At 51.5% G+C, this 26692-nt stretch overlaps 1 protein-coding gene across 7 annotated transcripts in view; it reads left to right on the top strand.

Moving 5' to 3' along the window:
* Nucleotides 1–24143, top strand: part of Card14 (caspase recruitment domain family member 14) — a 39846-nt gene extending 15703 nt beyond the window's left edge. For 4 of the 7 annotated variants that reach the window (XM_087909687.1, XM_087909685.1, XM_087909686.1 and 1 more), the window contains 20 exons: nucleotides 2157–2294; nucleotides 3064–3389; nucleotides 4658–4825; nucleotides 6117–6236; nucleotides 6772–6897; nucleotides 7316–7465; nucleotides 9271–9387; nucleotides 11698–11840; nucleotides 12008–12096; nucleotides 13815–13875; nucleotides 14045–14237; nucleotides 17085–17211; nucleotides 17498–17735; nucleotides 18152–18215; nucleotides 18464–18532; nucleotides 18836–18947; nucleotides 19802–19975; nucleotides 21749–21870; nucleotides 22667–22782; nucleotides 23294–24143. In XM_087909687.1, the coding sequence (XP_087765813.1) occupies nucleotides 2157–2294; nucleotides 3064–3389; nucleotides 4658–4825; nucleotides 6117–6236; nucleotides 6772–6897; nucleotides 7316–7465; nucleotides 9271–9387; nucleotides 11698–11840; nucleotides 12008–12096; nucleotides 13815–13875; nucleotides 14045–14237; nucleotides 17085–17211; nucleotides 17498–17735; nucleotides 18152–18215; nucleotides 18464–18532; nucleotides 18836–18947; nucleotides 19802–19975; nucleotides 21749–21870; nucleotides 22667–22782; nucleotides 23294–23501 (2861 nt within the window). In that variant the 3' untranslated portion in view covers nucleotides 23502–24143. Of the gene's footprint in view, nucleotides 1–2156; nucleotides 2295–3063; nucleotides 3390–4657; nucleotides 4826–6116; nucleotides 6237–6771; nucleotides 6898–7315; nucleotides 7466–9270; nucleotides 9388–11697; nucleotides 11841–12007; nucleotides 12097–13814; nucleotides 13876–14044; nucleotides 14238–17084; nucleotides 17212–17497; nucleotides 17736–18151; nucleotides 18216–18463; nucleotides 18533–18835; nucleotides 18948–19801; nucleotides 19976–21748; nucleotides 21871–22666; nucleotides 22787–23293 lie in introns of those variants that run through there. The other 3 variants (XM_087909688.1, XM_087909689.1, XM_085696134.2) reach the window with 3 other exon arrangements.
* Nucleotides 24144–26692: the final 2549 nt, after the last annotated feature.

Here is a 26692-nt window from a genome sequence, read left to right as displayed (position 1 = left end):
AGTTTTTCTTTCGGGATCCAAAGTCCTGGAACTGATCCACAGGAGGCTAGAGGCAGGACAACAACAGAGAAAGTCAATAGACAAAAACTGACAATAAAGACACACAAACAGGTACTAGTACCGCTTAAACGTTTCAAAGACACGAACACATAAAACAGAACAGCAACATAGTAACAGTCAAAATACAGATCAAGACAAAATGCGCTCATTCATTCACACACCTTTTTAAATCTCTAGACTCACAGTCCCTTCCGCAGGGAAGCAGGGACACACGTTTTATTCATTTTAAAAAATGAAGCAATTGCTGTTGTCCTTCCTTAGTACCCCTAACCTTTAAAATATCTCTAAGTAAATGTACAAACTCTAGAAATTTACACAGTTGTTGAAGCCCTGCCTTAGCACCTCTGGCTTTTAAAATATCTCGGAGTAAATGTACAGATGTTTGCTGCTTCCTTGGTTCATAGTTACTTTTTACACTTGTGCTCAAGTTACTTCTTATTTTACACTTATCCTTGAGTTACTTCTTATACTTATTTTTTCACACTGAGCAGCCAACCTCTTTTTGTCTTGTATGTACACATTTTTCTTGTATGCACACCCGTGCATTTACTTACCTATGTATTTACACCACTCCGCTCCCTGTAAAGCTCGCCGCGGATCTCCCTTTTACTGGGTACACTCTTTCATCCTGAGGTGACCATCACTTTGTCCCCTGTGGCCGGCCCCACACTTGGTGCCACTCTGGCAGAAATCAGCTGGGGTTCACTGGGAGGGGGCGCTGAGGCTGAGGAAATGTTACATTAAGAGAGATGAAGACAGAAACATAGGATAGACCGGGAGGACTGAAGGTCAGTACCAAACAGCCCCGAGTTTTCTTCTCAGGCAGCACATGTACTACAGGCAAAAGGCAGGACACAGAGCAGTACAGCCAGCTGACCACCTCCCTGCACCATCCTTGGGAGGAAGCTCAAGCAGGTGCATTAACTTATTCAGCTTTAATCTCTAACGAGGAGTGCCTCTGGCTGACACACACCAGCCCAAATCTTAATAGAAAAATGTGCTCTTTCAAGTGGGCCAAAATGCTCTTTCTATGGGCTAACACAGATGTCACTCAGAGCCCTCAAGTTTATTAGAAGAAGCAGAGCAGGCTTAAACTCAAATGACTTCTTTAAGTCAGAAATGACTCCAGACGGAAACTGAGTCACACGTGGGCTACCACGATTGAGGAAGTTGGGGCAGGAATTCAAGCAGAGGCCATGGAAGAATGGTACTCATTGGCTTCCTCCTCATGGTTTGGTCAGATCTCTTTCTTATACCCCCAGACCACCTCCCAAAGGGGGCACCCTCGGCAATGCCCTGGGTCCTTCTACATCCATCATTAATCAAGAAAATGTCCCACAGCCTTGCATACAGGCCAGTCTGACGAGGACAGTCCCTCAAAGGGGGTTCCCTCTTCCACTCTGACTTTAGCTTATTGCACGGGTCATTTTTTGGGGGGTGGCATATCTTTTGGGGGCACCAGACATGCAGTTGCCTTTGGAATTTGTTCTGCTAGTGTCTCCTCACCTGTAAGTGACTGTCCCACTGAAGGTTGTTGGGTGAAGCGCTACTGTTGGCAAAATGCTCACTGCAAAAGCAGACCCTAGAAGTCAGGCAGCCGGTGGCGGTTACCGATGTCATAATGTATGTCCAAGGATCCCAAGTATAGGAGAGATTGACCCGAGTTACTAACTCCAGCTAGGAAAAGCAGGGTTTGAGTCCTGCGTTTGAGATGCCCTAGAGTTCTCTGCGGCCACTCCCGGGAACTCCAAAAGATTGTTGTTTTCTACACACACACCACACACACACACACACACACACACAGAGAGAGAGAGAGAGAGAGAGAGAGAGAGAGAGAGAGAGAGAGAGGGCAGAGGAGCCCCCAGCATGGTAAGATTGAGTGTCTGCACCTGTCCCTTTATGCCCAGCTCATAGCAGAGAATTTTCTTGTCCCTAGTAGGAGTCTTGCTTCTTCGAGTTGATGATCATGAGTAAAGGGAGTTAGTGTACAGAGCCCGTGGGAACAGGAAGGACAAAGCTATCCACACCTTTTGGTGGTTCAGGCTCTCTCTCTCTCTCTCTCTCTCTCTCTCTCTCTCCCTCTCTCTCTCTCTCAGGGCACTTGCTGGATCTGCTGAAGGCCCGAGGGAAGAATGGGGCCATCGCCTTTCTGGAAAGCCTGAAGTTCCACAACCCTGATGTCTACACCCTGGTCACCGGGCTGCAGCCTGACATTGACTTCAGCACCTTCAGCGGTGAGAGAGGGATCAGGATGATGTTGATGCTGCCGCAGCGTGTCCCTCCAGTCTGGGGTCCTGGCCCTAGACGGGGTCCTGGCCCTAGACCTGGCGCTCTTGCAGCCCACGGAACTGGGATAGGGTGGAGAAGAAGAAGCCCCTAGACCTTGGGGGCTTCAAGGCCTATCTTTAGTGACCTTGCCCTAAGAGGAGACTCTGGAGGGCAGTCATACATGTCAGAAGTGAAAGGCTGACCTTACTGCTGCTTAGGGGGAAGCCTAGTGTCTGTCCTTGGCTTCTGTGGGTGGGTACAGTCATGCAGTAAAGGCTTAGCCTGCATGGTGAGACATGTGGTCCCGTTTAGGAGCTGATGGATTCTGGACTTTCCTGTTGAAAGATTTGGGTGTTAAAAGACCAGGCCTCTCAGGAAACTCACCTAACAAACCATGTGTTCTAGTTTGGTGTGACAGACGTATTTGTGAGTTCATCAGGCCGATTTATGTCTCTGTGGTGTTTTTCTTGGAGTCCCACGGACATAGCTAGTTTTGAGTGCAATCAGCTCGTAAGGGGAGCTCGATGAGAACGGCAAGGTCTTGTGGGAAAACCTAAATGTGCAGTCGAAACCAAGACAAAAAAAAAAAAAATAAGGAATCCAAAATGGCAGGAGGCTTTCAGAGACACCAATAGAGTAGGCCTGTAGGCTCGCGAGGGTCTGGCTAAGGGGACAAGACCCTGGGGGCTGAGTAGGAAGGGCAGCATGACAGAGAGAGTGACCGCCCATCTGCAGGTCTCATGGAGACATCCAAGCTGACCGAGTGCCTGGCTGGGGCCATCGGCAGCCTGCAGGATGAGCTGGCCCAGGAGAAGGCACAAAAGGAGGTGCTGCTTCGGAGATGCCAGCAGCTGAAGGAGCGCCTGGCCGCGGCCGAGGCCCGTGCAGAGGGCCTGCGCCAGCTGGAGCTTGACCACAGCCGCCTGAAGCGCGAAGTCAGCGCCCACTTCCACGAGGTCCTGAAGCTGAAGGACGAGATGCTGAACCTGTCCCTGCACTACAGCAACGCGCTTCGGGAGAAGGAGCTGGCGGCCACACGCTGCCACAGCCTGCAGGAGGAGGTACCCGGCACGTGAGGACTCGAGCCAGGGGGGGGGGGGATTCCAGGCAGGACCCCTCTTTCTCTTGACCCCACCTGGGAACCAGCCTCCACCCCGACCTGCAGACCTCCTGGGTTTGTCTTCTAGGGTGCTTCCCTCCAGGGATGCCAGACCTACACAGGGGGAGATCTTGGAGATCCACATTTCTCTTGGTCTTCTGACCAAAAGAAGAAGGAAGCTATCTTGATCTAGCTGGGTAGTTTGGGAGTTCAGAACCCTGGGCACACACAGACCCCTGGGCTCTGCAAGTTATCTCAGGAAACTGTACCTGGCTGAAGGGTCCAGTTCCTGTGGCCCTCAATGTCCCTAGCCCTTGCTGGCTTTACCTTGTTATGGTGGTCTGGCCACTCATCTCTATGAATCCACGTTCTCTCCATCAGAGGGATTAGCAGAATACAGGAGGGCAGTGAAAGCAGGGACACTGGTGCCCATCAGTCTAACTGTAGGGAGGGGAGCTGGTACCAGGCCCCCTTGGTCTGCTCAAGCCACAAGTTTAAACACTGTATCTCATCTGTAGTAAAATAAAGCTAAACTGGCTAGGTGGCCGTATTCATTACTGTTGTTGCTGTGATGAAACACTTTGTGGCCAAAGCAACTTATGGAAGGGCGGGCTTGTCTCGTCTTGGGGCTCCAGAGGGTTAAGAGTCTGCCATGGCAGGGAGGGATGGCAGAAGGAGGCAAGGTGACCAGAGCAAGAAGCTAAGATAGCATCGCTTCTACTACAGACCTGAAGCCAAGAGGAAACTGAGTAGGAGAAAGTGTTATACTCTCAAAATCTGCCCATAGTGACATCCTTCCTCCTGACCACCACCTGGGGACCAAGGGTTCAAATACCTGAGTCAACAGGGACATTGTCACTCAAACCATCACAGAGCTTAAGAGTGCACACTGTTTTTTCAGAGAGCCCAACCACCTTGGCCAACACTGGACAGTGTGTAACTCCAGCTCAGGGGGATCTGATGCTTTTGGCCTCCACAGACAGCTCCACTCCTATGCACACGCCTGCACGCAGACATGCACTATGTGTGTGCTTCAAATATTTTTAAATGTCCCTTCTTCCCTCGAGGGTCTGGGGGTGCTCAGGAGGTAAACCCACGATTGGTGCTTTCGAAGCTTGGGGCTGAGGCCCTCCCCATGCGGCCAGCAGCCGAGAGGGGGGCAAGCTGCATCTGGCCAGTGCTTAAGGAGAAACCTTCCCCGTGCCCCTCCCCCTGCTTCCTCCCACACAGCTCTACCTGGCGAAGCAGGAGCTACAGCGGGCAAGCCTTGTGTCTTCATGTGAACGGGAATCTCGAGAGAGGTCCCTGAGGATGGCCAGCGACCTGGAGTGTGAGGGAGAGGAACTAAACCGTCTTAAGGAGGAGAACGAGAAACTCCGTTCGATGACCTTCAGCCTGGTAGGGCTCAGTCCCTCAGGAGGCCAGTGCCTCCTGCCCATCTGGAAAGGCCAGGTCCTTAGTGTCAGTGGGGGGCTGTGGACTTCCCACGGGTGGTTTCACCAAAGTGAGGCTCAGTGGCTCATGCTAAGCCCTTCTCTATATCGTTGGCAGGCCTTGAAGTCATGAGCTTCCTGCCTCAGTACCTGCCGTAAGTCTGCCCCACCAGGTCAGGTTATGCCACTCCCTGCTCATTCCTTCCTGCCTCCCTCTTGCCAACAACCCAGATGGTGACAGCATTAGAAACATTGTCCCTATATTAGCTCACCCTATGGGTTAATTTACTGTGGCCACATTGTTTTGCAATAGAAAAGGCCACTTGTAAAGGACAGGTTCTGCTCAGAGCCTGAGGCAGGTGATACCTTATTAAAATAAAGTAATGAAAGGCTGGAATGAGCCAGGAGGTGGTGGCACACACCTTTAATCCCAGCATTCAGCAGGCGGCTCTCTGTGACTTTGAGGGCAGTCTGGTCTACAGAGCGAGTTCCAGGACAGCTAGGACCACACAGAGAAACCTATCTCAAAACACAAACCAACAAACAAAATTACTGAGAGGGGTTACTGGAAAGATGGCTAGCAATTAAGAGCACTTGCTGTTCTTGCAGATGACCTAGGTTTACTTCCCAGTACCCACATGGCACATATAGCTATCTGGAATTCCGATTCCTGGTATTCTAACGCCACCTTCTGGCCTCTGCAGGCATTGCACTCACACGGTACACATATATGCTTGTAGGCAAACAGTCATAGACAAACTCCTTAAACATATACCCTTTGGGGATGGAATGTAGCTCACTGCAGCTTGAGCTGGACTGTGTGTCACTCACAGGTCCCTCTGGAGAGTGCTGCATGAAAAGGTCTGTCCTTTGTTTGGAAGCTCTGCTGGCAAAACTGCTGAAGGAGAAGGTTGAAAGATCATTTAGAATAGTCCCTTGAGGGATTCTGTCTCCTTGACCAGTTACAACCAAATGCCTATGTTCTCCCTTATGACTGGTGTGTGTGTGTTTCTGGGGATTGACCCAAGAGCCCTACACACATTCCAAAATATATCCACAACCCTCATTTCACTTTTTATTTTGAACCAGTGACTATGTAACCTAATGGGCCTTGAACTCATTCTGTAGCCTAGGCTATCCCCCAACAGCAACCTGTATTAATAAGGCCACTCTATCTAACATATACAGAGCCCCAAGGGCTTCAATTACCCGTCAGTAGGGCTCTTGGGAAGTTGGCTGATCTCATTCTGCACCAGGTGGAGAAGGACATTCTGGAACAGAGCCTGGATGAGGCCCGGGAGAGCAAGCAAGAGCTGGTGGACCGCATCCACTCACTGCGGGAGCGAGCAGTGGCCGCAGAGAGGCAGCAGAAGCAGGTGACACCACAGTGCCCTCCATCTTGGGCAGGTGCATTGTGGGGCAGACTGGTTTATTCAGTCGCCCACACAGTTGAACTCACTTTGCTTAGATATATTGTTGGTACACCCACCTGTTCCTCCATCAGGCCCTTACTAAATGCTAAACATAGCCCAATTCTCACGGTCATGCAAGCAATGGAGGAGGCCCAAGACCCTGTCAGAGGCTTAGGGACCACAAGAGCCCAGGACTTAGACAATGGAGAGAAAAGAAGGCAGCAGTAGGAGAGAGTGAACAGGGGAAATCCCTTCTGTATTTGGGGCCATTAAACTGCATGCAACTCTGCACACACCCTGCATGCACAACTGCTGATTAAATCCAGCATGATTGGCTCTGCAGCTCTGTGGACAGAACTCTAAACCTGTTCCTGCAGAAAAAGTGAATTCACCTCACTTCCCCTCCAAGCCTGTCTTCCTTTCTCCCACATCCCCATCCACCCCTTTCCACCTAAGGCCTCAGGGCCAATGAGTGCCGTGGATATGTCCCCATGTACAGTACTGGGAGGAGAAGGAACAGACCTTACTCCAGTTCCGGAAGACCCAGGTGGACTGTGAGCTGTACCGAGAAAAGATGACCACACTGCAGGACCAGGTGGCCGAGCTGCAGAAGGAACGTGACCAGGTATCCTAAGCACTAGCGGGGACTCCCCCGCAGTGGGGGGATGCAGGTGTCCTCCCTTGCTGACACTGGGTTCAGGAAAACACCATCTCTACTGTCCCCTTCTGGGGTGTGGGTGAGGCCAAGAGCTGCTGGCACAGGGGGGATGATTCACACTTCAGGTCCGTGGGAGGTCCTTCACTCCCCTGTAAGGCACTGACACCGGCTCTCTGTAATTCCTCCCCATCTTTGTTCCTATCCATCCTGGATATGGGTTTTATTAAAACATAGTAGGTTTGTATAATCAGTGCGAGCCCTGGTGAGTGCACACTGGATGAGTTAACAGTAAGCACCCTCAGTATGGGCACCTCTTGCAGATCAGAAGGCCTGTGATCGCCCAGCCCCTGACCTAACTCTTCCCACATGTCGGTCTGGGCTACAGGCATACACAGCAAGGGATGGGGCCCAGATGGAGATTTCTCAGCGCCTGGTGGAGAAGGATGCCCTGCGAAGGAGAGTGTTCGAGCTGACGGAACAGGTCTGCGAGCTGCGCACTCAGCTGCGCAGGCTGCAGGCAGAGCCCCCAGGAGGAGTGAGTGCCCCACCCCCGGAGTGGGAGGCTGGGTGGTGGGCTGCGTGCGTGACAGTGATGCACAGGAGGTGCTCACTGAGCTGGAGAGATGGGGACAGAGCCCACCCAGTCCTCCACAGCTGTCTGCCTCTTGTCACAGTGGAGCTGTGAAGCCCTGAGCTAACAGGATGAGCCAGCTTGCTTCTGTATCTGTTTGTGTTGATATCACTGTGTGTCAGAAGAGGAAGCTTAGGGGAAGGTTCAGGAACCAGCAAACCTGGCTTGTCATGACAGAAGAGGCTGTTAATTAGTCCTTTTTACATGGATGAGTTTTCCAAAGTCGAAAATCCAGGTGCCGAGTGACACAGGTCCTGTGGTGAGGGACCCGTGTGCCTGAGAGCTGTGAGTGTCTCAAAACCTGTTTGGTCCATGGACAGTGGGGGTCAGGTACCCTGGGTAGGCAAGACTGCTTGAGTACCCATGGTCCAGGTGAGAGGCACAGACAGAACCTCTTCCCTGTGTGGGGTGTACCCACCTCTTCCTGTGTGTGTTCGCACATGCACGTATATATGTGCACATGTGTTTGTGAGTGTGCATGTGTGTGTGCACACTCAGTGTACTATGTGTGTGCATGTGTGTGTGGTCTCGTGTCACACTCATGCTGTGCCAGTAATCTGATACTAAACCATATCCCAAGCTTTCCACAATGTTTTTTAAAAAATTTGTTTTTGCAGTGGGCTTACTAAGTTGCCTAGTCTAGTCCTGAAATTATAATCCTGCTTCCTTGCTCTCCTAAGAGGCAGAACTTACAGGCCTGATATATACACACATGTGTGAATATATATATGCACACACATACATTAAATATAATCTACACACATGTATGTTTATATATATGCATATATTTGTGAACATATACCTATTTTATGCATGTGTGTATGTGAGTCCACACAATGTAAAAAGACTGGAAGGGTAGATGCCAAAATACTAACTGTATATGTGTGTGTGTGTGTGTGTGTGTATAATTTTATTTTTATGGGCATGTATGTGTATGTAAGTCATTTAGTTTTATGGGTATGTGTGCATGCCTAAGCATATGGATATGCACCATGTGCATTCAGCAGCCTGTGGAGACCAGAAGAGGGCACCAAATGCCCTGGAACTGAAGTTACAGATGGTTGTGAGCTGCTATGTGGGTGCTAAGACTAGAACTTGGGTCCTCTGCAAGGGCAGCAAGTGCTCTTAACCAATCACTGAGTGACTCTCCAAACTGTAACTGCACATTTTGAGTTGGGGATGGCGTTCAACTTTATTCTCTCCTCTTCTCTAGTTGCTTCTTCATCCACCCTCATTTTCTTTGTAGCATGTAATACGTACATGTAATATATACATTTATATGGATATATGCAGACATCACACAGTGTGTCTCTATAGCACATAACATATACATTATATATATATACATACATTACACAGTATGCCCGTGTAGCACGTAATATATACATTTATATGGATATATGCAGACATCACACAGCATGTCTCTGTGGCATGTAAACATATACATTCATATGGATATAGACATACATCACACGGTATATTGTTTTTAAAACTAGCAAACAACAGCACACAATGTACATGCTCTAGATTCTCTAGAAAGGCTGCACTGCTCTTTTCCCAAGCCTGGCGAATCTCATCTCCTTGGCGGGTAACTACTGGGAGTACAGGGGCACCAGCAATTCCCCCACAAGATGAGATGGGAACCTGTCTGGGGGTGGAATTAAGGGGAAAGTTCCCTGGTCTAAGGAACCACCTGGCCTCTTTGGAAGCCCAAGCAGGAAGCTGGAACCAGGGAACTCTGCCTCCGGGGGAAGCAGCGGCTTGTGCGGATGCATGCCATGTGCCCACCCGATGACAGTGACTGCAGCCTCCTCAGCTCCACTGAGGTACCTGCCCCCAGCCGCCCCTGCCCCCTACCCCCTGCCCTCTGCCCCTGGCCACTGCTCCCACCCCGCCCTCGGCTGCATTCAGCCCTACACATCATAGGGACTAAGAACCCCATTCCCACAGAGAAGGCTCAGAACCACTGAGCATTTCAAATGGGAAATCACTCCCTCATGGTTCTGGGAGCTGGAAACCCAAACTTGAGGTGCCACACTCTTGTGGTTTTGGCAGATGGCCTTTTCTATCTCTCCACCTTTGCTTTCTCAACAATTCCTGGCTGGAAACAACTCGCCCTCCACCACCATCGTGTGAATGTCTCCAGATTTCCTCGCAGTGGTTCCTCATGCTATATGGTGACCTCCAGTCATTAAATTATTTTTGTTCCTACTTCATAACTGTAATTTTTGGAGATGGAGGTTTACCAAAGGGTAAGAGGGCTGAGAGCCGCTGCCTTAGAGGGTGTATCAGGCAGCTTCCCTGAGAGGAGAGTGTCAATTTAGAAGAAAAAGTTTGTTCAGAGGAGTCAACCACAGTGGCTCAGCCCCATCACTACAGACCTGTGGTGAGGCAGAACCTCTCCGCACAGCATGGGGTGGGGGAGACCTCACAGCAGCTGGGAAAACAGAGACAGAGACACAGATAGACAAATATAGACACAGAGACGGAGAGAGAACCTGAAGTGTCTCCTGCAAGGGCACAACCCCAATGACTAACTGAATTCCTTCTGTAGGCCTCCTCCCTCCTAAAGTAACAACTCCCCAATAGCACCACAAGTTGGCAGTCAAGCCTTCAACACATAGTCTTTGGGGAACATTTAAAAATCTAAACCACAACAAAGACACCAGTGGATTTGCAGCCCACTCTGGCTTCTTCTTAGCTTGATTCCATCTGTGAAGATCCTCCTCCTCCTCCTCCTCCTCCTCCTCCTCCTCCTCCTCCTCCTCCTCCTTCTTCTTCCTCCTCCTCCCCCCTCCTCATCCTTGTTCTATTTATTTGTTATATATAGTGTTCTGTCTTCGTGTACATCTTTATGCCAGAAGAGGGCACCAGATCTCATAGATGGTTGTGAGCCACCATGTGATTGCTGGGAATTGAACTCAAGACCTCTGGAAGAGCAGTCAGTGTTCTTAACCTCTGAGCCATCTCTCCAGCCCCGGATCCTACTTTCAAATCAGTTCACATTCATAAGTTGTGGGGGGACCTGAATTTCACGAGACATTAATCCACCCAGCTCAGTTGGTCCCTGCAATGTGAGACCTGTGGTTCTGCTTTTGACCTTTGGCAAAGTGATGAAGTGGTCTCTTCATGGTGGCCGTTCAGGTTCAGGATGCACAGGGTACGATGGAAGTGCCACTGTTGTGGGCTGCCAGGGGATGGAGAATGAGAGGTAGGTCAGCCTGGAGTCCTCTTGCTACTGCCTGGGGCAGGTTTCAGGCTTACCTTCCTGTACGAACCCAGCAGAGTCCTCCATGATCCCTGCATCTGCAGACTGTATGCACATGCTCTCTGGCTTCTTGGAAAACTGGGGACAGGGAGGGAGCTTCCACATTCCAACTAGAGCCCCAGGGACCAGTCAAAATCACACTCTCAGCTCCTCCTCATCTTCACTGCCAGACACCAAGAGCAGTGTTTCCCTTGGTGCTGTGGTCAAGATGAGAACCCCAGGGCTCAGTAATAACTCCTAATTTGCCTCTCTCACGCTCATATGGCCCCTCTTAATACCTGGGTGGGATCAGCTCTCCAGTCTAGCCCTCCCCTGCTCTCTAGGATGTGGCCATCTTCACTCCGGCTCCCACCGCTCCAGGTTCCTAGTTCAGGCTCTGATATTGGCTATACCGTCCCCTCCTCCACTGGGCTGCTTTTTCACTCCCTCCAGGAAGGTTGCCACACCCTGGTGTGGAGTACTTTCTCACTGACCTGTGTTTCCATCTGTCCTACACACACACACACACACACACACACACACACACACACACACACACCCTGGGCATGGTGCCTGTCCTCAGCAAAGGTCAGGATCCATTTATCCATTTTCAGTGCCTACTCAGAACTGACCCTGACCCGATGCTTCAGCTTCTCCCCTCGCCAGTCCGTTACTTCCCCACCCTGGGTCTCATTGCTTTACATGCACAAGGGACACCACAGTCTAGTATGTCTACAGCAGGCACAAGGGACACCACAGTCTAGTATGTCTACAGCAGGCACAAAGGACACCACAGTCTAGTATGTCTACAGCAGGCACGCGACAAGCATGACTTACTGTCCCCCTCTCTTCTTCTCTGTGCTGTCCCTCTCTGCCCACCCTCCTCCAGTCCCGGCTGTGGTGGGACCTGAATTCCACATCCAGCCGTGAGCAGATGGACAGCTTCCGCTCCAGCAGCCCCATGCCTCCCAGCCAGCAGTCCCTGTACAAGCGGGTGGCGGAGGACTTCCTGGACGGCCCTGAGTCTCTCAGGTAGAACATGGTACCGGTTTAGGGTGTAGCTTGAAGGGGGTGCTAGATAGACAAGCACTATCTGGGCTTTGGGCAGAGCAGCCCAGGAAGGTGCTAGGTGCTCTAAGCTTCAACTGGAGTGGGCCATACTGCCTGGGTGTGCACCAGCTCCCTGTGCTTTGTGACAGCTTCCAGGAAGTCCTGGAGGTGCGCCTTCCGGGGGCTACAGGGGACGACACAGACACAGACCTGGAGTATGAGATACTGGATGGAGCAGGTGAGCACTGCCACACACTAGGATCTCTACAGCCGCTCTCTTCCTAGGCTACGGGACTGCATAGGGGCGAGGGAGAGCCAGGATCTCTCCCCAGGGATGGTAGAGAGACCCAAACTTCATCTCTGGCCTTGGCTTCAAAAGCTACCACAGCCCAGCTGTGCTCCGTTTGCGGTTATCTTTTTATTTTTCATGTAGAGGTCAAGAGGGTGACCTCTTGACATGGCTCAGCGCAGGTGTTCAGATAGCCACAGACATAGGTGTTTGCCTCCACCGTCCCCCGCCCTCCCCGTGAACAGCAGGCACAGTGCAGAGATGTCCAGCACAGGCTGTGTCTGATGGGAGCATCCCTTCTCCTGGGTGCTGTCCCCAAGGCTCTCGGCTCTCCTCATTTCCCTATGTCTGTGACTGAGCTGCTCCCTTGTCCTGGAGTCCACGAGCCTTTCACTGATGACATTCTCACGCTTCCACCTCACACCTGGAGGCACACCTGGCTCTCATAAAGGTGTTTGACTCCTAACCAGAACTCACTCCACAGCCACCAGAGGGCGTGAGTACCCCACATTCAGCACAGTGGGCCGAGTGAACTGAAATCCGACCCCTGGCTGCTGCTCCCTCAGGGTCACACATTGTTGCTGGATCAAACTCCAGCACACCTGGATTGTTTCCTAGTTTAATTTGGTTTTTAAGATAATCGAATCGTTTTTCGCTTGTGATCTGGGCTAAGGCCCTCAATAGGTGACACCTGTTAGATCTCCAGTGGCTCTTGTGATCAGAATAAGGATCCCCTAGCCCAAGGTTCACAGAATTCAAATCGGCTTACTGTGTCTGAGCTGGGAAAATGGCTCAGAGGATGAAGGGTTCATTGTGTGTGCATGAGGGCCTGATCCCCAGAATCCACGTAAAAGCCAGGCATGGCAGCATGCCTCCATCTGCCCAGGCTGGGGATCTGGGGGTTCTCTGACCAGTGGGGCTGAAATGAAGAGCTCCGGGTTCAGTGAGAGACCCTGCCTCACAAAATAAGGTGGAAAGTGATGAGGAATACAACTGAAGCTGACCGCTTACTTTCACACACATGCACACACACACACACACACACACACACACACACAGAGAGAGAGAGAGAGAGAGAGAGAGAGAGAGAGAGAGAACATTCTGGATATAGATACACACAATGTAGTCCCAGAAATTTGGAGGATTGAGAATTCAAGGGCTATATAATGAGACCCTGTTTCAAATTAATTACATCTTTAAAATTTTTATTTATTTTTGTTTTATGTGCATTGGTATTTTGCCTGCATGTATGTCTGTTTAAGGGCGTCATATCACCTAGAACTAGATTTGTGAGCTGCCATGGTGGTGCTGGGAATTGAATCTGAGTCCTCTGGAAGAGCAGTCAGTGCTCTTAACTGCTGAGCCATCTCTCCAACCCTTAGATTTGATCCTTCACTGAATTCAGAAATTTAGATGTTAGAAACCTTCTCATCCTAAAATGGTGGCAACTTGTTCAGGGATTGCAGCAGATGCTTGCAGCTCTCACCGGTTACTCTGATGTTAGGAAAGATGAAATCAAAAAGCACAAAGGAGGGGCCACAGCAGGGGACTGAGCCAGGCTGGGGGTGGTACCTGAGACCCGAGGAGGGCTGAGGCTGCAGCACGGGGAGCAGGCGAGGCGCTGGTGACCTTTGATGCTGGCAGCCAAGCATCCTATCTTCTTCCAGATCTCTCCCAGACAGAGGACAGCCTGCAGGAGTCTTTACGGAGTCTAAATGTCTCAGAGAGGTGAGCTACTAGTCGGGGACCCCCACTGCCTGGAGAAACAGAGTCTGGAGGTGACAGAGCTCACCACGGAGCGGTCACAGCACTTCCAAGAGGTTGGGTCAGAGCAGAGAATCCCAGAACCCAGGGCTTTTCTGACCCCTGTGCTCAGGTTGTGTCTGTCTGCCCACAGCAGTGTCCCCGTGAGGCGGAGACCAGCTCGCAAGATCCTGAGCCAGGTCACAGTGCTGGCATTTAAAGGGGATGCGTTGCTGGAACAAATAGGTGTCATTGGCGGGAACCTCACCGGTATCTTCATTCACCGAGTCACTCCGGGCTCTGCAGCCGATGAGATGGCCTTGCGTCCTGGCACCCAGATCATGATGGTGAGTGAGAGTGGGAGACTGTGCCACTGCCAGGCTTCCGGGCCAGGGTAGGGGTGATTGGTGGGAGACAACGGTCTCGGTTCTGTTCTGGGCTGACGGAAAGTGCTACTCACATCTATTGACGGGGGTCATGGGAGGGAAACCCAGCCACCTTCCCAAGCCTGGCAGTTCAGATCCTGCAGAACCTGGAAACTCAGAGAAGGCCACCAGATTGAGTCGACTCTGACCAGGAACCTTGGTGTGTCCTGGAGGTGAAATTCGGGGACCTTGTACCTGTCACACAAGTGATCTAGTCCTGAGCTGCACCCCAGCATTGGCCAGGCTTGAGGAAGCCTTTCCAGTGGTGTAGGGTTTTGACTGTGGTCTCTCTTTTTTAACTATGATGATCTTATTGTCACTTTGTATAAGTACATGATTTAAAATTCACCATTTTAACTACTGAGCTTCATTGGAAAATGTCCAAATCTGGACAGAGCAGAAATATACAACTAAATGTAAAACATAAATTATTCTTATTAAGTGAATACATGGGTGGGGGAGGGTGATTTTGATGTGGTCTAACAGCACAATTTTCTTCAATTATGTGTGTGCTTTGTGCATGCATGTTTGCATGTATGATATGTGTAAATGATGTGTGAATGAGTATGACTGCACAAATGCATGGACCATATGTGGTGGTCAGAGGACAACTTTGGGAGTCATGGTCTCTTCCACCTAGCTTTAACGCAGGCCCTCTCTTTTCACAGGGACATTTATTTAGCTGGGTGTGATGGCTCTCACCTTTAATCACAGTACTTGGAGGACAAAGGCAGGTGGATCTCTGTGAATGGGAGGCTAGCCTGGTCTACAAACTGAGACTCTGTCTTAAACAAACAAAACACATTTGTTTGTCTATCTATCTATCTATCTATCTATCTATCTATCTATCTATCTATCTATCTATCTATTTATTTATTTATTTATTTGTCTTTGTGTCATAGAACATGTGGAGGTCAAAGGGCAGCTTATTGGAATTGGTTCTCTTCTTCTACCATGTGGGTACCAGGGATTGAATTCGGGTTTTCAGTCTTTGGTGATGGGTAGCTTCACCTGCTGAGCCATGGGGGCCATGCCTAGGGTCTCTCTTCTCCTCCTCCTTCTAGGATCTATGGTGTGTGTGTGTGTGCGCGCGCGCGCGCGTGTGTGTGTGTGTGTGTGTGTGTGTGTGTGTGTATGTGTGAGTTGGTTAGTTTTTGAGACAGGGTCTCACTGTGTAGCCCTGGCTGTCCTGGAACTCACTATGTAGACCAGACTGGCCTCAAACTCACAGAGATCTGCCTGCACATGCTGGAATTAAAGACATGCACCAACCACCTTACCTGGATCTTCTACCTTATTTCTGCCTCTTGCAGCACCTACTCCAGTCTCTCTGGTGCAAGAGTCTCTAAGCTCCTGGGTCCTTCCTTTCCCCCCACCTCACATCACACTGTAAGAGTGCTGACGTCGCAAATTACCAGGGTTGAACTCAGCTGTCAGGCTTTCACAGCAGATGTCTTTACCCACAGAGTTTTCTCCCCAGTCCCAAAGCAGAAGTGTTCAACTTTAAGCCTTTTAAATGATTTTTTTTACATTTTTTTGTTATGTGTATGGGTGTTTTTCTGGCATGTATGATGATGTAGCATGTGTATGTCTGATACCCATGGAAGCAGAAGAGGGCACTGGATGCCCTGTAACTGGAGTTGCAGACAGTTGTGAGCTACCACATGGGTGCTGGCACTGAACCTCGTGGTGCTCTTAAACACTGAGCCATCTCTCCAGCTCCTGCTTTTACTTTTAATTACTTGTATGAATGTGAAAGAGGAATGTGCACATGCGTACAGGTGCCTTCAGGGGCCACAATTGGACATCAGACCCTCTGGAGCTGCAGTCACAGACAGTTGTGAGTTGCCATGTGGGTGCTAGGAACTGAACCTGGGGCCTCTGTCGAACCAACAGGTGCTCTTTACCACTGAGCCAAATTTCCAACCCCCATCTTTAAGCATTTTAAAAATATCTAGAAACGTGCCAGATGGGTTTGACCCCATCGCTGGGGCTCACCTGTTGGCCCCGATGAGAGAAGATGGGAGTGGGCATTTCCCTTTAGAACAGGGTGTCCACAGTGAAGCAAGAGCCCCCCGTTCCTGAAGAGCCCTCGCACCCCTCAGACCAGGCCGTCTCCTGTCCCCTTACAAACGTGTATGTAGAGTCAAGGGTAGCATAGTCCTAAGATGGACAGCTGTTGTGGACGTCCTCTGTGGCATTTGAGAGACAGTCACATCATCCCAGGGCAACTCTGGACTGACAGTCCTAAGATGTATCAGAATATACACATACAGTAACACAGAAACACATATCCCTCTGGACTTAACCATAGGAACGAGGGAGGCATCATGGAAGCCCCACCAGGCAGAGATTCACAGAAGGGAGGTACGGGTGGGGCACTCTGGCACTGAGTGGGTGAGGATCATGATGCTACTTAACAGCCCCATGACACAGTATTGGGTCCCAAACATACAGAAGCCTGATCTAGAGTGATCCAGAATGTTCAGGAATGTCCTGAGATCTATTTTTGACAACAGAAAGGGGTTATGACAAAGAGACTATCCTCAACAGCGAAAAGGTCGTCGATGGACGATTCTTCAGGCCGGGACTGTGTATGATGCACTCGTTGTTACCCGATGCTGTAACAACGCTATCCCTACACACAGCTCCTGACAAGGGATTCTGATAGGCCATGACAGGCCAAGGTGGGTGGGTGGCTCCACTCCCACCCCATCTCAGCTGCCACACTGTCTTGGTGAGAAGTCCACCTTCGTGCTTTGCCCTCAGGTGGATTATAAGCCGACGGAGCCATCACTAAGAGCCACTCTGGAGAACACAACTCTGGAGCAGGCTGTGGGGCTCCTCAGGAGGGTGAACGGCTCCTGCTACCTGACTGTGAAGATCAACACTGAAGGTACAGGCACCGCCCCACACTCGCTCAGCTCTCTGGGCCCCTCCTGTGACCCCCAAGCCCCATGACTCTGTGCACCTCCAGAGCCCATGGCTACCAAGAGCCAAGGCAGTTCAGTCAGGCTCCCCCTGAATTCCCCAGGCTCCAATGAACTGGAAACTTCTCTCCATCCCGCTGGGCCCAGCACCAAAGTGGCTTTCATGACTTTTCCTCCTACTTTCACATTCTAGAACCTTCCTCGTGTAAGTTCCCTGGTCTAGGATCATCAGTCACGGATGTCTTTTATCAGGTTATAAGAACCTAATTCAGGACCTAGATGCCAAAGTGGTGACTTCTGGGGATTCTTTCTACATTCGGGTCAACCTGGCCATACAGAGGAAGGGAGGGGGAACGCTACACGCACACTGCAATGATATCCTGCATGTCACGGACACCATGTTCCAAGGCCAGAGCTGCTGGCATGCCCATCACGTGAACCCCTACACCATGAAAGACATGGAGCCTGGCACCATCCCCAACTATTCACAGTGAGTAGCTGCCACTGGCTCTCCATGTCCCCACAGAAGTTCTAAGGACAACTCCTGCTTGTCCCAGCTCCATGCTGAGGCCCCTCCTGCCCAGGAGGAAGCACAGACCTTCCAGAATTTTCCCTGCCCTATAGCAGAGCATCTACCCAAGAATAGAGTGGAGGAAAGGTTAACAAATAAACGTGGGGTCTCCTGGTAGCGGGTACCCTCTCTGTTATGCGCCCTGGTTTCTCATTAGCTCCCATGGGGAGGGACCAGTGTGGGACAATTAAATTAGCATGTCGCTTTCAAAGGCCCGGTCTCTGAGCCCTGGGGTGCAGCACTCCTGACCCCAGCCTGTGTACCGATCACGATCGCTCTTAGCCTTGAGACTGCTCAGTCAGGCTGCCAGAGCTTCTTTTCCTCCACCTGCCCAGGGCTCAGCAGCAGCTCCTGGCCCTCATCCAGGACATGACTCAACGGTGCACGGTTCCCCGCAAGGTGAGGCTCCGGTGGAAGAGTATAGCTCCCCCACCCCCCATGGGCTGGATGGGAGTGGATGCCATGGAATCCTGTGTGGGTGTGTGGACCACTGAGCTGAGCGGGGCAGTTTCTGCACCCTGGGTACCCACCAAGCCCTCAGAGGCCATGTGAACACGTCCGTCTCCGCTCTCATAGCAGCTCCTGCTCTTCCTCACTCTCCTGGTCCCTTGTCTCCGACTCACCTCCCCGTTCTTGTTTCCTCTGAGGTCGGGCACCTTGTCCTCTTGGGACACAGAGCACCTTTCACTTTGAGCACCCACCTGTCCCTGAGCAAGGTGCTAGGACATTCCTGCCTGGAGCACTGCCATGCTAAGTCGGGAGGGGGCCTGCTCTTCTCTCTGCCCCTTGCACCCCTTCCTGCAGAGCCCTGTTGCCTGAGGCCCCTCCCCTGCTTCCCACCCCCTGGTGTGGGGCTTGGGAAGCCTGGTTGCTCCATGGCACAGCCCGATTGTTCAGAAGCTGTTCTGGATTTGCTTATGGGGCAGGCTGCCAAGATAGGGAGGGGGTGCCAGGCCCCAAGCCCAGTGTTGATGGCTGAGCCTTGTGCCTCTCCTATCTCCCCATTCGTCCTGTGACAGCCTTCCGGAGGACCGCAGAAGTTAGTAAGAATTGTCAGTGTGGACAAAGCCAGAGTCAGTCTTCTGTCTCCAACCTGTGACCAGGGCCAGCCTGCTTCAGGCAGGGAGGAAGGTGAGACCTGGCCGATTGGCATGGGGACCATGTGGGCACCGGGGTCACTTCTGGGCAGTACAATCAAGGTGGTGTCTCTCAGGCCAGGGGCTGCTATTTGTTTATTTATTTATTCTTATGTATGGATGTTTTGCCTGCATGTATTTATATGCACTATGTCATGTAGTACCTCTGGAGGCCAGAAGAGGGCATCAGATTCCCTTGGGACTTGAGTGGCCTTGAGTCAACGATAGGGTAATTCTGCAAGAGCAGCCAGTGCTCCTAACAACTGAACCATCTCTCCAACATCCGCCCCACCCCAGGCTGTTTTTTATGGATCATGATGTCTACATGCCTTTTTAGAGAGCAACTAAGAAACATATTTGATGTCCTTTAAATAGCCATGTCCCCCTCTGAGATCTGACCCAGTGAAACTATACAAAAGCTACCAGCATACATACAGGTAAAACACTTATACACATAAAATAAAAGCAAATTAAAACATAAGGCAGATGTTGAAGACAGGAGCAACATAACTCATCCAGGAGAGAAGCAGAGGGTCCAGCGGGGAGGAGGCTGAGGACCCTGTGGCCGAGGAGCAGGGCTGAGTGGAAGGCAGGACTGATTTGGTGGGGAAAGGGAGAAAAGGATGTGAGGAGAGGGAGGGCCAGGGTGAGAGACAGGGCCCCGCTACAGCCTTCCTTCAGGAGAAACCAGGCTCCTGCTACCCTCAGAGGCTCATCCTGAAGAGCTGCGAGCTCTGTAGCCGGCCATGCAGTTGGCGACACTGAAGTGGAGAATGTCCTGTATCAGTCCCTCCCTGGGGAGAGGGGCGGGGACACGGGTGGACGGTGCTCACATCCTCTCCTCCATAGGTGGCTCCAGCGCATGCTTCTGGGCAGAGAGCTGCTTCACCCTGGCCCCATACACCCTGGTGCACCCCCACAGGCCTGCCCGGCCCCGGCCTGTGCTCTTCGTGCCCAGAGTAGTTGGGAAGATCCTGAGCAAAAAGCTCTGCCTCCTCCAAGGCTTTAAGCAGTGCCCTGCAGGTACGTGCCCCTTGGTCAAGTGGCCAGAAGCTGTCGGTCCTGGGATAGCGGTGAGCAGGTTCCGTGATATCAGAACAGAGGGCCACAAGCTGGGACACTGAGAGGTGATGATTGTCTCACAGATCCCAGAATATCTGCCCTCAGGGTCTCAGCAGAGCCTTGCTCTCTCTGGGGAGCTGCAGGTGTGGGTCCTTCCTGGCTCTTCCAGTACCTTAGGGGTGCAGGAGGTCCCCACTCCCATGTTGGCTTTGGTCATTGCTGATCTTTTTCCTTCTATGTGTCTGTGTCTACACATGGCCTTCTTAGGGTCCATTGTCACCCAGCATTGTCTCACGTAAAACCCTATTTCCAAAAGAGTCAGTTCGTTCTGGGTTCTGATAGACATTAGTGGGGTGGGTCATTATTTCTCCCTTCAACACAGTCACACTGAAAACAGGATGTACATAGCAGGGTCGTATGACTGGAGGGTTCTGTCAATTCGCTACCAACCACCAGGCAGCTTCACTTTCTGATTCCCAGGCTCTCGGGCTCAGGAAAGGCTGATTGACAGGGGTGGGTCACCCTGTGGGGTGGCAGGGTCCATTCTACCCTCTTGACTTCCAGAGGTGAGAAGGAAGCAAACACTATCAAGGAGGCTCCTCCATTGGATACCTCCCTCAGCCTCCATGGGAAAGTGGGAGAAACTGAGCCCTAGAGGCCCGGAGAGTCCATGAGTTTTTCTAGAAATGGTCACTTGGGTGCAGCTGGTACAGACCAGTGGGAGGAAGGCACACAGACTGTGGGCTCTACACATGCCCAGAGAGAGGGGGTGATACTGGGGGAGATGAAGGACCGACCAGCGGGGATGAAGGAAGGGAGGCAGGAGCTGGAGGCAGCGAGGTGGTCCAGCTGGCCGGCCAGCATGTGCAAAGGCCCAGAGCACAGAGGACACTGGGCTGGAGTCACTGCTCCGGGGACCAAGGGGTATGGAGGCCAGATATCCAGCTCTATAAAAACCCTGACCGTTTTTAGAGAGAGATTCACTGAGGTTTAATCTTTGAACACCTTTCTTGAAAGTCCTGAAGTCTTGGCCAAGGTTTGGAGGTGACCTCAACTCCTGGACCATGGGGGCCCAGGGTTCCCAGAAATGTTGCAGTGGTGGTGGGGGAGGGGGACTCAGTAGATGCGTACAGCTGGGGTGTCTGAACAGACAGACATAGGCTAGGAAGAGGGCAGGGCCGTGAGAAAGGAGGTCCAGAATGGGTTCTCCACCTCAGAAAAGGCCATCAGAGGCTGCCTGACATTCTCTATTGTGTAGCTGTCCTGGACACTCTAGGGCGCTTGACAATACCACTGACACACACACACACACACACACACACACACACACACACACACACACACACAATGAAAAATTGCCCAAAACACTTCCCAGTATCCCCTGGGACCAGGACCATGCTGGGTGGAAAAAGTGATTTAAGGGACTGATGGGAATCCTCAGGGTTAGGAGTTGGATCCATATAAAAATATGGAGCTTGCGAAGTGATGCTGAGCATTGTCTGTCTGTCTGTCTGTCTGCCTGCCTCCATCTATCCTTCCCCCAAACCTCACCTGCCCCAGAGTTCACACATGCCATGTTTCTGGCTCAGGACTTCTGGTAGGAGGCAGGGTAGGTTTCTACATGGCCGCTGTGGGAAGTTTTTCCTGAATGTGGTGGGGGACCTCCAGTGTGGGGCTCAGCAGGGCTCCCTCAGGATTCCAGTGTATGATCGCCCCATCTAATGTCACCACCAGAGTACTTGAGCCAGGAGGAGTATGTCACCTGGAGCCAGAGAGGGGATATCATCCAGGAGGGAGAGTCGATAGGGGACCACCATTGGGTCACCCGCCATGCTGTGGAGTCCCTCATGAATACGGTAGGGGAAGGGTTAAGAAGCTATTCGGGGGGTGACAGGCTTACAAGGCTTGGAGACCCACTTGTGGGGGCCTAGATACCCAGCTTCATGCTCTATAGGAGGGACACAGAAAGACCCAACTCTGTGTCCATCATCCATTGATGATGCTGGACCACCACTGAGTGGGCCTTTGCCTCAGTTCCCTTATTTGGAATGTTTAATAGATGTTTGTTAATAAATGGAATAAGACTGCCACATTTCACAGCTCACAATGAACTGTCAAGTTCATACTTACACAAGGAACAGGAAGCACAACACACACACACACACACACACACACACACACACACACACACACACCATGGAGGGTGACAGCTGGCATTGTCTGATTTTTTATGTGCATTGGTGTTTTGTATATGTACCTGTGTGAGGATGTCAGATCCCCGGAAGTAGAGTCACAGGCAGGTGTGAGCCACCATGTGGGTGCTGGGAATTGAACTCAGGACCTCTGGAAAATCAGCCAGTGCTCTTAACTGCTAAACCATCTCCCCAGCCCCCGCCCTGTCTAATTCTTAAGGTTTGCACACCATCCAAAATCTATTTAAGTGCCAAAAGCTTGCAATTCCAGATTTTCCCAGGGTCCAATCAAAAGGACATCACCTTGAAGATCTACAGCAGGTGCCCTGATGGGTGCCAAGCCTGTCCTCTATTCAGGTCTCTTCTACACAGCCCTGTGCCCTGCAGCATGGGGTTACTCCCGCTTCCTCCCAGACCCAAGGCCCATGAGCTGAACTTGCTTTTCTATGCCCTCCCAAAGAGCACCCATGCCCTGCTGGATGTCCGGCTGGACAGTGTCCGTGTCCTGCACAAGATGGAAATTTTCCCCATCATCATCCACATTTCTGTCAATGAGAAGATGGCAAAGAAACTCAGGTAGGTGCTTGTTGAGGGCTGGGCAATGGCACTGGGCAGCAGGGTCTCAGCAGACGCCTACGCTCTGGAAAAGCTTGGTGTATGCCTCTGGAACACACTAAAGCTCTTTCTATCCCAGCCCATAGTTGTGTTCCCATAGTTTCTGACCAGAGGTCCAGCTTCAGAACCTGTGCATCTCCTGCCCAGCTAGAATAAAGCTGCATAGTGCCTGGATCCCCCTGCCCCTCATCACTCGGTAGCTGACTGGGACAAACAAATCCTGCTGCCCATTTGCTCAGGAAGTGTGATATGCTCTGCACACCCATTGGTGGATGCCACTTGCAGCCAAGGCCTGGCATCTTTATGAGCTCCCTGGGTAGGAATCCATGCTTGTGCCCAACGGCATTTTGATGCACGCTGAGTCCTCTACAGATTCTGTCCTGGACTCTGGCAGTGCCCTGTACTGAAAAGTCTCACTGTGTACTCTCCTGGCTATCTTGCTGTCCTCATGCTGACCACCTGTGCTTTCCAGGAAGGGCCTGCAGCGGCTTGGCACCTCGGAGGAGCAGTTCCTCGAGGCGGCCCGGCAGGAGGAGGGGGAACTGGACAGAGTGCCCTGTCTGTACAGCAGCCTGACCTCTGACAGCTGGAGTGACCCGGACAGTCTGCTCGGCTGTGTGCGCCTGGCCATTGCAGATGAGCAGAAGAGAGTAGTGTGGACAGAGCAGAGCCCCCGCTGAAGCCCAGATCTGGCTTGGGACTGTGGTGGCCTCCATGTGTCTGTCGGTGCTGTCAGCAAACAACCCCTCTTCCTTCTCTGGTGGGGGTCTGACCTCACGAGCTCACAGCTGTCAGAGGATAAATGATGGCAGCCACCATCACACAGCACAGCCTGGGCTGATGGAGGACTAGAGAACATTCTGCCATGTGGGGTGCTTCCCGAGACCTGCCCAGGGCCAATGCCCCAACCTCCTGTGATAACGGGGACAGCTTTGTGGGCACTGTCCCCTCCTTTTACATTTCCGACGTCAAAGGACCTGCAAGCTCACTGGAGCAGTCATCCTGCCCAGGGCAGGGCACAGACTCCGGAGCACTGAGGGCATGGCTGGCCCATCAGAACTGCTAACAGACACTCGCTGCCACAGACCCTGCAAACGAAGTTGCCATGGCAGACAGACCTGAGTGGCTCTTTGACTCAAGGCCTCCTGCCCAGCCCCAAACACCAGGTTGCTTTGGTAGATGTCCTGGACAGAGCCAGTGGACTCTTCCTGAGCAAATAACTAATTCTCAAACTGACATCACCCTCTGATCCTTCTTGGAGTGCATTATGACTAGCTTGGGTGAAGCTGCCACCTAACCATAAATGAGTCATTTTGACAGGATATTTGAGTCTCAGTGTCTAAGATCTAATGTGCTACTACAAAGTTCTGTGAACTATTGTACTATTGTACATAGCTTTCCCAATGCCAGGGCCCAGGGCTCTCCCCACCTCCCAGGATGGAGTTGATAGGGGCGGTGGGGGCAGACCTGATAGGGGGGTGGTGGGGGCAGACCCTGTCCTTCTATGTTGGCAGGCTGTGCTCCTGACCCTTGGCAAGTGCAGGAAGGGAAAGCCTAGGGCCAGAAGCTTGGTGTCACTCAGAGAGAGAGAATGAAGGGCAAGAGAGGGAGCACTGTCACACCCTGTCCCCAGCCACCCTCAGAAAGGACAAGCTGAGCCCAGAAAGACCACAGGATCAAGCTCATCACCTCTGAGAACCAGTGAGGTTTCTGACCAAGTGTGTACTGATGAGGGTAGAATGACGGCAAACGCAAGCCCAGGGCCTCCTGTGGCTTCCTCTACACCAACGTTGGTTGAAGTAGGCAGTGTGGTCTGCCTGCTGACCATGGGGCACACTGGTGCCCCTTTTAGAATGAAGGACATGAAAACATCCCTGGGTTCTAGAAACCAGGGGACCTTACCCCTTTATCTGCAGGTAAAACTTGGGATTCTGCCCACCCAAATTTGCCCTAGAACTCCTGGGTCAGTCCACACAGACGTGAGGACAGCAGTGTCCTGATGTGGTGACAACATGGGAGTGCATGCCTGAGTTCCTCTCCAGGAGGCATGAGTGGCATCCCACATTATAGGGGCCCCTCTTCAGAAGGGTGTGTAGAGGGTGGGGCTGTTGGCACTGACTCCACTGGTCCCTCCCTTTGTGTCTGAGCAGAGCCAGGCTGGTAGGTGCCCAGAGACTGTCAGAGCTCATTGTGAAGAGGTCGGCACTGCGGAGTGAGATTTTCCTTCAGGACCCTGTTAGGGGCGCATACCCAGGGGTCATGTGTCTCCCACTTTCAGTATTTCTAGTACTTACATGTTGGCAGAGGTTTCTGCCACGCCTGGTCCTGCAGCTGCTCAGTCTCAAAAAAACACAGAAAGGTCTACATTAATCATAAACTGATTGGCTTATTAACTCTTATAACTTATATTAGGCCATAATTCTTGTCTGTGATAGCCATGTGACTTGGTACCTTTATCAGTGAGGCATTCTCATCTTGCTTCCTCTGTGTCAACTGCAGACTGAGTTTTCCTTTTCCCAGAATTCTCCTGTTCTGGTCAGCTCACCCATACTTCCTGCCTGGCTACTGGCCAATCAACATTTTATTAAAGCAATACAACTGATAAATCTTTACAGCAGAAAGATCATTGTCCCACAGCACTTGAGAGAAGTGTGGATCAGCGGCCAGATTTCTGTGTCTCTCTAGGGTCCCGGCTGGCATCATAGAGTTCCCAGCACTCCCAGTAGTAGTATAGGTGTATGATCCTTGTACCAGACCATGGGCTGGACAGCTGTGGTTCAGTTCAAGAGGTCCTAGAAAGTCGGCGAGACATAGAAATCTTGGTCCATGGGAAATGGCATCTTGAAGCTGAGGTTTTGAATGAGGCAGAAGTTCTGGTGGTGTACTGAGCACATGGGGTAGGACATGGTGACCTCGTGGTGGTTCTGGCTGTCGAAGATGATGGCCCAAAGGTGCTCTGCCTACAGTGCTGGCAGGAGGGATCGGTCTGTGAGCTGGATCATCTTTGAGCCAAAGATGGCATAGCTGGGATATGGAATGGAGAACCAGTCCAGGATGGTGGGGGTGAGATCTGCAAAGAAATATCCCTGAGCAGGGTCCCTGAGGGACACAGAGCCCTTTGGAAGGGATGAACCTGAGTCTCTCTGGAAATCCATGGGCACCCTGTGTGATCAGATCACCAGTGGGGAGGAACAACGTTGGGCCTCACCTCTCGTCATTGGTCACCTCTGGCCTGCGGAGCCATTAGTGGTGTAACCAGAGGCCCCGGATTTCTGAGAACTAGGGCCCTTCTAAAATCCTATGGATCAGAACCCTGTGTAGGGAGGGCTCATCTGTAAGTTGCTTTGACCACGGTGTTTGATCATAGCAAAAGAACAGTAACTAATACAGCCACAGAGCCACGTCTTCAGGGAATGACAATTTAGCTTTATTTTACTACAGATGAGATACAGTGTTTAAACTAGTGGGTTGAGTAGACCAAGGGGGTCTGGTACCAGCTCCCCTCCCTACAATTAGACTGATGGGTAGCAGTGCCTCTGGTGTCATTGTCCTCTTGTATTCTGCTAATCCCTCTGATGGAGAGATCGTGGACTCAAAGAGATAAGTGGCAACACCACCACAAGAAGGTCAAGCCAGCGAGGGCTAAGGGTATTGAGGGCCATGAGTACTGGATTCTTCAGCCAGGCAAATTTTCCTAAGATAACTTGCAGAGTCCAGGGGTCTGTGTGTGTCCAGGGTCCTGAACTCCCAAGCTAACCACCTTGATCAAATTGACTTCTTTTGGTCAGAGGCCTAAGAGAAACCTGAATCTCCAAGATCTCACCCTGTGTTGGTCTGGTATCCCTGGAAGGAAGCACCCTATAAGGCAAAC

Source organism: Myodes glareolus, chromosome 9, assembly GCF_982192425.1.
Source record: "Myodes glareolus chromosome 9, mMyoGla1.1, whole genome shotgun sequence".
Classification (NCBI taxonomy): domain Eukaryota; kingdom Metazoa; phylum Chordata; class Mammalia; order Rodentia; family Cricetidae; genus Myodes; species Myodes glareolus.
This window is presented reverse-complemented; position numbering and strand designations above follow the sequence as displayed.